This window comes from Patella vulgata, chromosome 6 (genome assembly GCF_932274485.2).
Source record: "Patella vulgata chromosome 6, xgPatVulg1.2, whole genome shotgun sequence".
NCBI lineage: Eukaryota > Metazoa > Mollusca > Gastropoda > Patellidae > Patella > Patella vulgata.
This window is the reverse complement of record NC_065884.2, coordinates 52,358,751-52,374,260: the sequence shown is the minus strand read 5'-3', so window position 1 is coordinate 52,374,260 and position 15,510 is coordinate 52,358,751. Positions and strand designations below refer to the sequence as shown.

The 15,510-nt window shown below is 35.9% G+C and overlaps 1 protein-coding gene across 2 annotated transcripts; it reads left to right on the top strand.

Annotated features, from left to right (window-relative positions):
- The first annotated feature begins 1,755 nt into the window (after positions 1-1,755).
- LOC126824354 (uncharacterized) lies at positions 1,756-15,003 on the top strand. Of its 2 annotated transcripts, none has more exons than XM_050553565.1 (13): positions 1,756-1,848; positions 3,533-3,594; positions 4,904-5,127; positions 5,846-5,974; positions 6,640-6,756; positions 7,166-7,329; positions 8,671-8,917; positions 10,120-10,245; positions 10,725-10,901; positions 11,232-11,467; positions 12,476-13,660; positions 14,104-14,197; positions 14,864-15,003. In XM_050553565.1, the coding sequence occupies exons 2-13, from the start codon at positions 3,534-3,536 to the stop codon at positions 14,927-14,929; spliced, it is 2,826 nt and encodes a 941-aa protein (XP_050409522.1). In that variant the 5' UTR covers positions 1,756-1,848; position 3,533; the 3' UTR covers positions 14,930-15,003. The 2 variants fall into 2 exon arrangements, with proteins under 2 accessions (XP_050409522.1, XP_050409523.1); XM_050553566.2 differs by lacking the exon at positions 1,756-1,848 and adding an exon at positions 2,521-3,422.
- The last annotated feature ends 507 nt before the right edge of the window (positions 15,004-15,510 follow it).

The window sequence follows — 15,510 nt, the reverse complement described above, 5'->3', positions numbered from 1 at the left end:
TGTAATTGTAGCCGCTAAATGGTGTTTGGGATTAGCTACCCCTCTACAAGCGTTTTATTGCATTTACGCCAACAGGTGTAATTATTTTAGGGAAACATTCCTCCGAATAAGGTGTCAATTTTACACCGTATCTTCCGTTAAAAAAAGTATTTGTGTACTCCAATTTGATTGTTTTTTGTAAAATATGGCTTTAATTGCAACTGATTTTAGAGTGTTTAGTCATAACGAGTAAAGTATAGATTATTTTAGCCTGTATACACTTAAACACGTGTAATTGTTCCAAAATATTACCAAGTACAATATCTTAATTAATAATTCTTAATTCAGGTGAGGTGCATAAATGAATAAACCACATTATTCAGCTATGTTGTAAGGATATGTGTATGGATTTTTCCTCATGATTTTTTATCATTGTAAATTGATACAGATTGTCTAATTGCCCAACAGCAGTTAACTTTGAATCAGTCTGATGGGTTTTTATCAATTTAATGTCGTTGTAAAATGAAGAGAAGTAGCCGACGGTCTATATGTAATTAGGGTCGGGCTAAACGCCCTGTACTAATTAGCATAGAGACCGATAGCCAATTTCAAGTTTTTGGAACTTAGAAGTCGTTGGCTTGAACTAAATTTCCAACAAAACAAATTACACCCGCGTTGGTGTAATTATTAAAATTGAAGTGTAAGTTACAAACCATCCTTGAGAGGTGATGCTTAATCTACACCCACGGGTGTATCGGGCAGTTTACACTACTAGACGTGGCAACTAGTTTCCACCTGAATTGGTGTAATGTTCTACACCAGTTCGGTGTTATCGGTTTACACCACTAAAGGCTAAAGTTACCCCTATTTAGGTGGCAACTAGTTGCCACCCAAATTGGTGTAAAATCCTTGATATTTTTAACTGTGTAGTAAACTTTGAATTTTCGCGCAAAACTGACCGACATCTTGAATGACCCCCGTTATTGATTCAGCGGTAACATATTTATCACAAAAATGTGTATGGAAATGGATTCAGTTATCCCGAAAACGTATATTTTGATACCAAACTCGATCATATTTTGACAATTGGGTGGAAATTAGAATTTACAAGTCAAAACCGGCGGCCATTTCGGATTTTGGCCAATTTGACCCATTGGACACGGATCTCGGAATGGGACTTATTTTTTAGTGATAATATACGTCTAGACCGACCATAAACCGTGGTCGGCATTTCTATTGCAGCAAAAGCCACAGTTATGCTATCTTGTCTGGACTACGATTATTTGTGACACATAACCCTTAAACAGTCAAAGTCCTTTTTATAATAGTCTCGATTACCCCAGCCCTAACTGCAGCACGGCAACTAACAAGATGAAAAACACAAGACACATACCAAACAAAACACAGAATAATCTATTTTTAAACAGACTGACGAAATCAGATTGAAAATGTTTCAAAAATTAAAAATAAAGATAGGAATTCACACCATAAGCTCCGTAGCAATTTTCATATTCAGAAGATTGAGTATTGTACGATATTTGACAAATCGATAACACGAAACAGCTGCACATAAAATAAATGAAAGTGAATATACAACCCACATGCATTTCCACTAATTGAAATAATAAAATGATTTAATACCAGCTTTTCTAATTCCACCTGTGCATTTCATATAGGTCGTGTAACAGGTGTTGTAGTATACACAGGCAATATATATATATATATATTATATTATAAACAAATAAATCGATAAAAATATACCAGTCATACTATACACATTTTAAACATTTGGCGACAACGAAATTGTGCGCATTTAAGATTCTATGGAATATTTTGTCCCATATTTTACGACAGTTTTCTAAGGAAAAGGTGAGTAGTTATTGAATAATTATCTACACCATGTACACGTCTGTTGCACCAACTAATCGTCTGTCAAGGGAACATTTGATATACCATTAGGGCTATTAAATGTATAACGTTCCATCGAGGAATCAACGGATTGTTTGCGCGGTCTATTAAGGTGTCTGTTGCAAAGATATGTTTTATTCAGCCTTAAGTAAAATGAAATGAAATGGGGTTTAACGTTCCATTGTTCCGCACCAACTGGGCTAATGAAGACGGGCATACGCCATGCAGTGTGCTATGGGGGACATTTTGCCCGAACAGCTCCGCTAAGGCCTACTATTATATCTTATTCAAACTGTGAAGGATTTCTTTTACGTGCACGGTTTTTCGTACCGTAAGAACGACTATAGCCAGCTGTCTTACTCATGGACCACCGCGCTCTCAGGCCTACATACGAATCCGTCAATCTGTGAATGGTATAGTTGTGTGAAAGGTCAATATTGTACATTTTTAAATTTATCGTTGACTCGACCTATTTAAACTAAATGTGCTTCTATATTGAAGGTCACTTAAAATTGTTTGTTATTTTCAAGTGAAATAAAATGAAATTATAATTCATTCTCCATTTTTATATATAACCATGTATTTTTAGATTTCTATAAAAACTCATTATGATGATTAATGATTTTCAAGTGTATTTATGCAGGATCGAAATTATACATAATCTAGCATGCTGGGCGAATATGACAAAAACAGCATATTAAATTTCATGATTTACAATATCATTTGCGGATTATAGCAGCCTCCCACTCGAAAAAAAAAATGGAAGTATCCAAAACGAAAACGGAAAGAAAACGCGACATCCAAGGAGAACACTTAACATGGATCCCCTGAAGCAGGACCTCTGACGCCAGTGGAAAGCCCCAAGTCAAGTGGAAGGGCGCCGTGTCTACAATAAAAAGTCCCAAAGAGCAACAAACGAGGCCCCGAATCTGACAAAAGGGTCCATTTAACTTCAACTTCTATGAAAGATCCTGTGCCTACTAAGTCACATGAGTAATGAGCCACTCTTGGTTCCCCCTTGTCAATGGTATAGGATGCGGGTCTGCCGCAGTTCTAATTGGGAAAAGATTTTGTGCATATCGGACAGTAACTTCTTATATAATGGCCTCTGATTTTACGAAGAATAGTGTTTTTAGCTTGTGATCCCTCTAGAGGTCACAAATTTTATCTGATTTTGAAAACCGTTCAAATATAACACCGTTACTCCATAATAATGGTTGAGTTCGATTTTCGTGAAAACCGGACCGAAGCTGCCAGACAAAATGGCCGCTTCTTTTACATAGTGTAAAGGTGTGTAATACCAATGTTGTGGACACTCTAGAGGTCACAATCTTTATCCGATTGTGATAAAACTTAAAATATGTGTTTCTATCACAAAGATCTCGGCTCCTTTCGATATTCCTACATATAGGACTGTAACTTCCTGGATTATGATCAGTGATTGTACGAAAATCGCGTTTTCAGATTGGATTCAAAAAAATTTCCTGGATTCGAAGCCGGAACACTCCTTAAAAAAAGAAACGGAGGTTTGAAATGTAAGCGTTTCTACTCGCACTTTTATTCCGGTCCATGGTCGATTCCTTTTAAACAAAGTAAATCTTTCCTGTGGAGTCCCTGTATAAGTAATCCTGTTCTTGTATTTCAGAATGAATAGGGTTGATGTCAGCATTGAAAGATTGTTTGATGTAGGAGTATTTACTATAACAGGTTAGAGGAATATCATTTTACTACTTTAAGAAATAACTCAACGATAAATATAGAATATGTCCATAATGTTAAAGAAATATGCCTTTCTTTAAGCGGCATTTAGCAATTGACACACGTCATAAACACAAAAACATAACATGGAACACTTTTTTATTTAATTAACGCGACGTTTCGTTGGCGGTTACATGTATGTTATCAAGCAAATGTCCGAAAATAGTAATTGTGTTCCATATTATGTTTTTGTATTTATTATATTAATGTAACTTTTGATAAAAGTTCCGTGTGACGTCTCGATGGCATGTCGCTTAATAATAATATACGATATACCCGTCGTTTTTATTCTTACACTTTTCTTTTAAAAAAGAACGAACCCCTTCACCACAATAAAATATGCAAAATTAAGCCGTTACGGGTAATAAAACACCACCTTGAAGTCCTTACACATATCATTTCGCTGAAAAATAAATCAAAACCTTTTTTATACTAACTTATTTACTTCACGTAGCTATAGCTTGATTCATATACTGACGTGCTGTTTTCATGGATTGTTCGTTCTGTGTATAGGTTTTTCAAATAGTTAAAGTGTATCTATTATATTTTTACGGGTTGTCGGGAATATCCCTTTTTCTAAGATAATTTTTAGCTAAATTAAAGTCATGTTCAACTAGATGAACCGAAACGAAATGAGGTTCAACGCCCAACTTTTCTGCTCCTCTGGCGAAACGTTCATACGCACCGTAACTTTATTTTCCGGTGTGGTTTCCCCGTGTCAGTGGTGCAGGACGGAGAGCCGTCTAGTCGTTCGGATGGGACAAAAACCGAGGTGCCGTGTACACATTGGTGTACATGTAAAAGAACCATTGACAGTTTTAATTGTAGATAGGGGTCGGTCGCAGGGCCGCTGTACGGGCAAAACCATCCTCATAGTACACTGCATGGCGTATGCCCGTCCTCATTGGTCGGTGCAGAAAAGTAGGACGTTCAACCTTATTCCATATCATTCATTTGCTTAACGTTAACAAACATAAATATATCTTATAAACCTTTCAAAACTGTTGGAATGATTTGGCAGATTATCTCATGGATCAGATTCAATGAAATTATTTTGCAAACGTTGAATAGACAAAATATATGGATTTTTGATATCAACGAGAATAACGAAAAAGCAATTCGTTATTATTCATTTCGACATTAACTTCTGTGTAATTGTTAAAATGTTCCTCGTATCAATCTTAGCCATACATATAACCAATCCAAGCTTTTCACGCACTGTCCGGGCTTAAATTTCTTAATATTTTTATTTTAACAGGCGGGCGTGATAAATATGGAAATCACATCATTAGTATGCCTGTACATAACTTAGAAATAATGGAAAGTTTGGAAACGAAACAGTTAGTTGATGTCTTACAAAAAGTTCTTAGTTGGCAGAAATTAATTTACACTACGTGTCCACAGATAGCCCTGGTCATCAATCTGAAACATACACGTAAACTGGTCATTCAGTTTATTGTTGATACTATAGCCATGTTAGAGGTGGGTTTGGAAGTATAAATACTAAAATTTGAATCGTCCTCTTAATTTTTCGTGTAGCGACAACAATAAAACTGTACCTGTCACTTTAAATGATGGTCACATTCAACTGTGTTGCTCAAATCTAGATAATGTATAACGCTTACTCGAAATTTAATATCATTTTTTTTTACATTTATTAAATTATTAATTCAATAACTTGAATTAGTTATCGACTGTTCGGGGGAATTTGCCCTACTTTATAACATACATACCTAAAAACGTAATTTGCAAAATTTGATCTTAAAAGGTTCGGTGTCGTTGTTGGCCGAGAAAGATTTCAAAGATCTTCCAGGCTAGTTGCACAATGTCTGTGGTAAAGGACGGATGAGCTGGCAGGCACGGGACAGCGTCTAGTCGTTCGGATGGTATGAAAAACATCGGTCGGGTGTACACGTTGACAGTCGGAATCCAGTTGCTGTCCAGGCACAATTTCCACCATAGCACAGTGTATGGCGTATACCCGTCTTCATTACGGGGCAGAATGCAGTAGAACGTTAAACCTCATTTCGTTCATTCATTATCCTAAGATCATGCATAACGCAGTTAAATTTTTAAAAAATCAACACTCGTCAGACCAAGGAGCAACAGATCAACGTTCAACGACCACTGGACAAACATGAGTTGAATCCTAGGTGTCAATATTCTTATTGTAACCCTGTACGTTTATATTTATTTGTAGGAAATGAAGTTAAGTTGTATACAAATAATATATATAGTAAAGCCTGACACCATAGTTAAATCATATCTATTAAAGAAACTACTCACAACAAAAACACAGCAAGTTCCTAAATCTAACACAAACCTACAGGTAAACTAAAAATATGACCTTTAAAGTTTCCCTCTCCCCTGAGAATATTAGTGTCATACTATAATGTCATCAAAAATGTATGACATTTTCCATCATGTCTCATGTTCATGTTTCAAATAACGTGCTTGTATTGTTTTGGATTTCTTCAGCATTTCGTTAGTATACAAAATTATAAAATATTGGGGATATTCCATTAATTGAGATAATGTAGATTTCAGCGTCGAGCGAAGAAAGACTCTAAATTTTCTGGTTGTATTCTTGTGCATATAATTAGATCTTATTATAGCTATCAAATTTTAATTAATGTCTATATTAACTGTTCCACCAACATCCATAATTTGTGCGTAAGTTGGTGAGAAAATCAAGTTGATACGAACTGAATAAACATTGAACGGTACTACGGTGGCTCGCCGTGTTGTCGCGTTTCACATAAGGTGAGAACTAATAGGTGCCCCACTAGCTAAATAATTCGTATGTATAGCTTTCCTATTTATGTAGAATACTTTCATTTTATTTAATGAAAGTATATATATTGATATTCACATGGTTGAACAATTGTTTGTATGATAAAGAGAAAATAATTTTTCAATATTTTGTTTTATAAAAATATAGGCATAATTTGTGTTTGCTTATGTTCATTTTATGATATGTGTTTATTGATTTAGATTCAGTTAATAAAGAATGTTGATGTACTAAGAAACTATATAGAACCCAAACAACTGACAACAGATTATGGTGGTTTACTGTATTATAATCACCAGGCTTGGATCAGTTTCTATAAGGTTAAGTTATATTTGTATAATTTTATATTATAATATACAGAGGGGTTGGTCATTTCTTTATAGTACCAACGTTGTTCAAGTTAAATAATATAAACCCGATGTCATTCAATGAATACCGTTTCTACATTGGGAGGGATCTATAAGTGATCTCCAAGGTAGGAATGGGGGGGGGGGGTACGCAGATCGGACGTGTGGGAAGTTAGATAGCTTTCCTGGAGGGTATCGTGTTTTGTTTTTTTTTTTAAATTATTTCTGATATTTGATTTAGGTTATTAAGAAAACTCCCGAGCTTGACTGTATAGTGCCTGGCGGTCGCTCATTGCTTTTTGTTGCAGCTAATCAATTTTAGCCAGCGAGAGCAAGGACAGATGGACTGTATATAAATTTTACATTATGTATCACATTGCAGAGTGTTATGCCATGCCTGAAGTCAGCAAGTAACCTTATTCAAAAGATACCTGGAATTCAAGAGAAGGTGGAATTATGGGAAGAATATGAAACAACCGACCAAACTGTTGATAACTTGCAGCAAAATTCACAGCACATTTTAAAAGAATATGATGCTATTTTAAAGTAAGTTTGATTTTGTGTAATGCAGTGGGGTATATCGTCCTACTGTTCTGCGCTAACTGCATGGGATAATGAAGACGGATATACGCCATGCAGTGTGCTTCGAAGGAAATTTTGCCGGTATAGTGCGCTTCTGTCGAATTCCATCAGCCAATAGTTCTTTCACGTTCACACCCACGTTTGCAGTGATCCTTGCCACTGACAAGGGGAAGTCGTTTGATCCATGTATATTTGAGTCAATAGTTCTGCTTTATAATGGTGATTGGCTTGTGGACATGCGTGCTCGCCAATAAAAGTTTACAATGCAATAACTACGGTATATGTCACGCCTTAATACATTGCCTCCTTAAATTGGTATTAAAGTATATACCAAAAAAGGAGTAACTTCTCGATACGATAATTAAAGTTGTCAAAGATATTGGGTTAAAAAAAACGAAAAAAAAAAAACCCAAGCAATATATAGATAACCTAAGTGTAACAACTTTCAATCCTGTCTCGAGAAAATATTTCTGTTTACTTTGTGTTGGGACACTATATAGAGGATATTTGTCGTTTTGTCGTGAATAACATATTTTATTTCATCGAGAAGCAAGAAAACTTATATTTTCACGAATGCGTAGCATGAGTGAAAATATAAACGTTTTCTTGCTTAGAGATGAAATAAAATATGTTATTCACGACAAAACGACAAATGTTCTATTTATTTTATGATTTTACAATCATTTTAGGTAAAAACAACTAGCCAGTGGAATAACACTTTTATTTCACTTATTCCACTACTGATCATAAAATAAATTATGACATACCAATGCAATAATAACCTTGCTTCTAAAAAATAAGACATAATAAAGCCCTTATAAAGACTAAACATATCAGTTGCCAGGTAATGAAATATACACCCATCACCAGCTTCATTCAAGGACTAAAGTATGAGGGGACCTATAGGCCTACTCTGTGCAATATTCATGTGTTATTCGTTCTTTGACTTCTAGAGCGTTTATATAAAAAAAAATTCGACAAGGGCAATGACTCCGTGAGGTATCATGGCGCAACTTTTGGTCACTAGCCTAACTATCCTCTATAGCAAGTTTAAATTTCAAAAAAAGGTAAAATACTCTAATTTGTGGAGTGTTTATAATGGATCCAGTGACAACGGCAATAAATCGGCGAAAAATTGTTGCACTACTCTGAATTTCGATATATTCCCCCCACGACAAGCCGAACAATCCTAACCAAGTTGTAATAAAAAAAACCCAAAGTCTAAACGAATGAGATGTGAGTGTCTCAGAAGACAGATTTGGCTCTTGTATAATGCATGTTTAATCTTAGATTATTGTCTTTCAGAGAAACTCGACTAAATGAGATAATAGAAGAATGTAAGCAGTTATTACATATATTGGAAACACGTGATGGTAATTATAATATACCAAATGTAGATAAAACTTTATCATCACATGTTGTATTAATGTTACATCAATGTTATCAACAATTAACTACATTCTACAATAAAATAACAACGTTATACAAGGCAGCAGACAATAAAGCAGCTACATCATGTCAGCTTCATAAATTGAAAGAAAGAACTGAAAAGGTACATATGTAGCGTTTGTTTCATAATGGTTGAAGCTAGCGTGTGTGTTGTAGTTCAAAAGGTTCGATCGCTAATTCATACGTAAGGTTCCTCTGGTACTTCATTTTCCTCTAACTTCTAAAATAACAATGAGCACAAAGCCAGTGACTGCAATAAACATTTTAAAGAACAATTTTATGTCTGTAGGAGCACACTTATCTTAAGAAATTCTTTTAATCGTAATCCTGATTATTAGTATTTCACCATGCACGATCCAAAATATGCGAACTTTGTTCCTCTTAAGCTAAGATGTACATTTGCGATAGTCGACGCCATGTAAATCCATGTTCGACGCCTTGTATAAGTCTGTGGGTATAGGAGCCACGGTGGCTAAGTGAGTAAGACGCTGGCTCCTAGCCTGGAGGTCGCGGGTTTGCCCCCGCTGTTAGCCGAGGAAATTTATCGGGATTTTTCGGCGTTGTTTCCACTTGTCAGGGGTGCAGGGGGGGCAGTTGTCTAGTCGTTCGGGTGGTACGAAAAACCGAGGACACGTGTACACATTTACGTACACGTAAAAGATCCCTTCGCAGTTGGAATTCGATATAAGAGTAGGCCGTAGTGCCGCTGTCCGGACACAATTTCCCTCATAGCACACTGTATGGTGTACGCCCTTCTTCATTATCCCAGTCGGAGCAGAACAGTAGGACGTTAAACCCCATTTCATTTCATTTCGTTTTATAGAGACGCCGTAGTCGTTTAATAGAGATAGAAATCAGGGAAAAATGACCTAATAAGTAAAGTATTCACCAGACGTTAATTCTCACTCCATCCCACGCTGAGATACTGCTACACAGTGCACCCCAATAGAATCTACATTAAAATCATGGCGTAAAGTAAACTTTACTGATACTTCCTGGTGAAGATCTGCCAACATGTCATAATATGCCATTCATTGAAAAGTGACTTGTACGTCTGGGACGACATAATCTATATGAATATTTGTGATTGTCGTTTGTTTGTCTGTCTTTCTGTTTGTTCATGGTTGGCGGCAACACTAGGGCTGTCCCAAGGCTGAAATGTGGTGCATATGGTTAGCTCGGACCGGGGAGTAACATAGGCCTGGTGGCGATGAACTACCACACCCGTGCTTGGGGTCCCGGGCAAAGCCGGGTATCCTCTAGATATCATATTTGTGTAATATTCCAATAATAATTGCATTGTAGATTACAAAAGTTATTAATGATAACTATTATGTCCAACTTACTGATCATCCTGTTATTGGAGTAACACTTAGTCAAGCAGAAATATACAGAACTCATTTTACATCGTCATTATATGAACCAGCTAAGGTAAGCGGATCGCTTGATTATAAGTAAGTTATACCTTATTTATGCCAAAAAAATTGGGATATTACAAGAAGACAGCATACAAAATTTGGTGATATTGAGTTACATAAAGTTGAACGCGTCAGATGAATCAAATCCGATAATAGAAAGTAAAAAGCATATCCTGCATTGCACTCGACACTCACATCGATCGATGAAGATCACATACATTTTTAAATAGAGAGCATGCGTTGGTAAATATCATTGCTTCAACTATTTCAATCTTAATTGTGTGTAACCATGAAAGAACCATTACAAAATGAGTATGCTCCTGCATATGGATAAGCTGAGACATCAATTTTAACAGTTGATAGACCATGATTTATTTCCGTGATTAACTTAATTTTTGGCAATATACTACAAACCAAAAGCTGACCCAGAAACCTGGACCAGCCCTGTCTTTGCCCACATATCTAATATTGTATATTATATTTTTATAAAAGGATCTTATCAATGAAGCTACAGAAATATTAAAAGAATTAAAGAATCAGTGTGATGATGAGATGAAAACTAGTATTACCAATCATTTAACACAAGTTATAGAACCATTTACACTTCTACTACAGAAAATACAAAATACTTATATAGAGATACATATCTTTCATATGTTATTAGAAAAGGTGGGTAATGCGAACAGGCTACTTCCAATTTAAAATCAGAGATACAATGAATTGGGTTGAAATATTTTTTCATGGTTTACAGTATCAATACATTTCGCATTCCGAAAATGATGAAAGATTTTATTTATATAAAGCGCCGATTAATTAACGGCGATTTTTCATCGCGCCCATTTCTGATTATTTACGGGGCTTTATACAGTCCGAACATTTTGTGTGGGTCATTTTTATCGGGCTTCGTTGCCAATGGTTGGCTCTACAGAGTTCATTTTGTTGGGATGGAAAATTCTTTAATCTCTTGAGTGTCATGAAAAATGTGTTGTTGCTTTACAGTTCCAGAAATGGTACAGGAAAGTTTTGGTATTCTTACCTGAATATCTGCGACATATTATAGGAAGAAATTATCCCGATAAACTTGTGACAATGCCTGATGAATGGTTGCATACAGTTGATACATTTCTAACCAAACACCCTTTTCCTAGAGACGAACACATAGCGAAACTAGATCTAGAAATACCAACATCATTACCCAGACATATTAAACAACAAGCTCATAATCTAGCACTAAGGTACAACTTACTTTCACAACCTGTGTATTACGTTCAAATTGGATACCTTTTGTCGGATTTTCGTTACGTTTTGATAATACGAGAATAATTTTTAAGTCGAAAACTCATTACTACCGTAAATACGATAGACAATACCACTAAATCATCTTGGCGGTACTGGCACTGCAACTGTCAATTTTTCAGGAATGATTTGTATTTTTTAGGTTTAAATATTTTTTTAAAAAATTTACTCATATCTTGGCGGATATGGTCTTCCGTACTACTAAATCTAAATGGTTTGCTCTCACATAAAAAAAAATAGTTGTTAAGGCTTGGGACAGATAAAGATTACGAGACAACAATTCCTTGAAATTAAAACAATTTTATCTTGAGGCACTCTTCAGAAGCCAACAGACAAATAGATCGTAAAAATTAGTAGATTGCAATATGACGTAGTCCACTAAACTTGTAACAACATATTTTAAGTGGCCGAAATATGTAGAGGGAATTAAAGTAACAACTTATTGGGTATGTTCAGAAACACTCCGCAATTGTGATTACTTTCTAATATGTCAACAGAAAGCTAAGCAATTATATTCTTTCAGTTTATAAACTGAAAATGGTCGGCGATACTGCACCGCATGTAAAAGTGGTAATGAGCTTATTACACGCTAGAATAAATTAGTTGTCATCAGTCATCCTTTCATTACACTAAATGTTGAAAATGCATTTTAATTAAGAAATTCTGACAAATCAGTTCATGCACGTAATAGTCTCGAATAATGTCAATGATTGCCTCTATAAAACGTCACTTCCCGATTTTAGTTGCCAAAGAATTAAAGTTTTCAGGTGTTATAGTTAAGAAATATGGGAGTTTCTAAGATTTAATAAATTTGTAGATGGTCATATTATAGTGGGTGTGGCTTGTTTTTTACAAATTAATACCAATATTGCTACCTGGAGGTGTTTATTTGAATACGGCGCCATATATGTTGCTTAAATTTGTTTTCCAATCAAATTTGTTTTCAGAATCAAGCTTTTACAAAGATTGTTAACCAGCAGACGTCTTCCAGTAAAACTAATAACAGCTTCCATGAAATGGAAGGATGAAATATCTTCCGTTATTCCAATTCAATCTAAACCAAACATAGAGATAGATGCTTTATCGGCATCCACAGTTTCTCGGGAAGATTCGTTTCCAGAAACAGAAGCAAAGGAAAGGGTTAAAAACAAACAGAGACGGAGAAAATCGTTTCCACGAGATGATTTATCGGTTGGGTTATCTTCTGACCAACACGATGAGCAGGACAGACCCGAACCGGAAAGGTTTATTCGTGTAACTTTTACACCTAAAGATATACAAAAAGATGAGCGATTTTCTTTTGGTGAAGCATCCAAAGATGCCTCAAAAGTGCCTGAAAAACCAAAACCACGACAGAGAAAATTGTTTCAAAGAGATGATGATGCACCAGTCGCCTTGTCTGTAGACCAACCACCAAATGAGATGCTAGAAAACAAAATGGCCGATCCAGAAAGGTTTATTCGCGTGACCTTTACGCCAAAAGCACCACAAAATGAAGAGAAATTTACTTTCGATAAACCGAGCATAGAATCAACTGATCAGGAGTCTGGTATTGATTTGGTGGATTTTAAAGACCCATACGATGCCATAGTTTCTAAAATTAAAGAGGTGTCTAATAGTCAGATGTCAAATAGTTTAAAACTAAAATATGTGACGAACTTGTTGAGTTGTAGTCTCCATGATATAAACAATCATAAAAACGAACATTCATTTAATTCAGATATAGGTGCAGACTCCCGGACGCATTATAAGAAGAGATACGTCAAAGGGAGACACTTCTCCAAATTGAAACCGCATTGTGCACAATCTGTGGAGAACCTGTGTGACCTTGAACCGACAACGATGAAGTCTTTCCAGTCACTGCGGAATCTTTCCGATTTACGAGCACGTGATGGGGACTCAGATATTGTCTCGTTGCACAATTATTCGGATCAGTTTATATTGAAACGTTCCTCATTTCACGATGTTTTTGACGAATTGGAGCCAAATTACGTGACAGCAGATTTATCTAAATGGTACCAAGATTATGATGGAACATATGATGATACTGAACTAGACATAGAATCTCCCGATATGAACTACCCTAGTTTAGAGCAGGATATCCTTAGACTTCGTCTGTGTCAAAATGAAAGGTAATTTGGGATATTTTATGAGGGTTACTGGGAAAGTATTGTACGCCTCTACAAATACGCCCCGTGATCCGTTGGTCAAAACAATAAGCTCGATTGATACACAAGGAAAGTACTGTTAAGATGCAATTAAACCCATTCTTGGTATCCTATGTTAAAACGGTTTCTGACTATTAAATTCTTTGCTATTGAATTGCGAGTAGCCAGGGCTCTACGGCATTGCGTCAAATAAAACCCTGTGTTTTTAGCTCTCAGATTCACCGTGTTAACTTAAGTGTCCATTTGTCAAATGTCTAGGTTATCGTTTGCATGATAATTGTGGGAGAGACGAGAAATGAACAAATGAAGATGTTTTAGTCTGGTTCCAAAAACCTTGCTTGCGGGATAAAATTATTTCTGATTCTTGACATCTAATGAAATTATACAATTGTAAATATTATTTACAGACTTTTAGAGGAAGATATACTGGAGACAGAAAAACAGCGATATGATCAAATAGTAACTGGTAGTGACACAGTGTATAAACAAAACAGTGGCATGGTAGGCTGTAGTTCATTGTATTATTTTGCAATTTATTGTGAATGTTTTTTTAAAAGACGCCTCTGAGAATGAAGCCCTTTGAAGAGAGAAATGTATCAGAAAGACTCCAGAAATGATTGCTACTTCTGCGCATGCTTCTGGGGTTGATTCTGCAGTTCGACAAATTGTCCCAACAACCACAAGGCTTGATAAATATATCCAAATGCTCACGTTTATAGCGAGATTCGGTGTCTAATTTTAGTCTTAGTGGACCAATACGTAATTCGAGGAGCAAAACAGATATTTTTGCAACCAAGCGAATGCTCGATCTCTCTTAACATTCACCTTACTACGCCACGAAGCTTCATGAGATTGTCAGCAAAGAGGACTCTAGAATATTCCAGATTAAAAGTCAAATATAGCCTTTAAGTCCATCCATACACAAAAGAATATTGGTCCAAAAAAAAGATAACATTGGTCGTCTACAGCTCCCTTTACTTTCTATTGATTCCGCGTAAGTACCAGTCAGCTACTGACTGAAGAATAACTCGTTCTATCATGCCATCAAACCTAGGTGTTTTGATTTTATCCTTTTAATTAGTACATTTAAAGAGCTCCCTAAGCCAATAACTTGGGTATTTAAATTAGTTATGGATGGCTATATTTTTAATTGTACAATTATTGTAGGTAGATGATATTGGTAGAGGTCTAACAGAAGATGAAGAATGGGACACAGCTTCTCAAGTTAATTGAACCATATAATTTTTCTATAATTTTTTCTGTATTTTATTTTTCATTTTCAATAAATCTACTTTTTTCAACTTCAATAGTTCCTTCTCTTGATTTGTTAGTTTTTCATCAACTACACATAGCTAAGTATGTTTCTGAACCGTATCTGGTTAAGCTGGATTACTTTGCTATTATACCCAATTGTTAGGACGGCTTGGGTAACAAGAGCATCGCTAACGCTGCAATATACGCCCACATTCCTGCTTTGACTGATATGGTACTTTTTAAAATGAAGAGAATGAAATATGAAATGGCTTTAATATGACAAGAGGCAAAGAAAATGAAATGAAATGAAATGGGGTTTAACGTCCTACTGTTCTGCTCCTAAACTGGGCTAATGAAAACGGGCATACGTCATACAGTGTGCTATGAGGGAAATTTTGCCCGGGCAGCGGCGCTACGGCCTACACTTATATCGAATTCCAACTGCCAAGGGATCTTTTACGTGCACGCCAATATGTACACGAGACCTCGGTTTTTCGTCCCATCCGAACGACTAGACAGCTGTCCTTGTCAGGCCCTCCGTCCTACATCACTGACAAGGG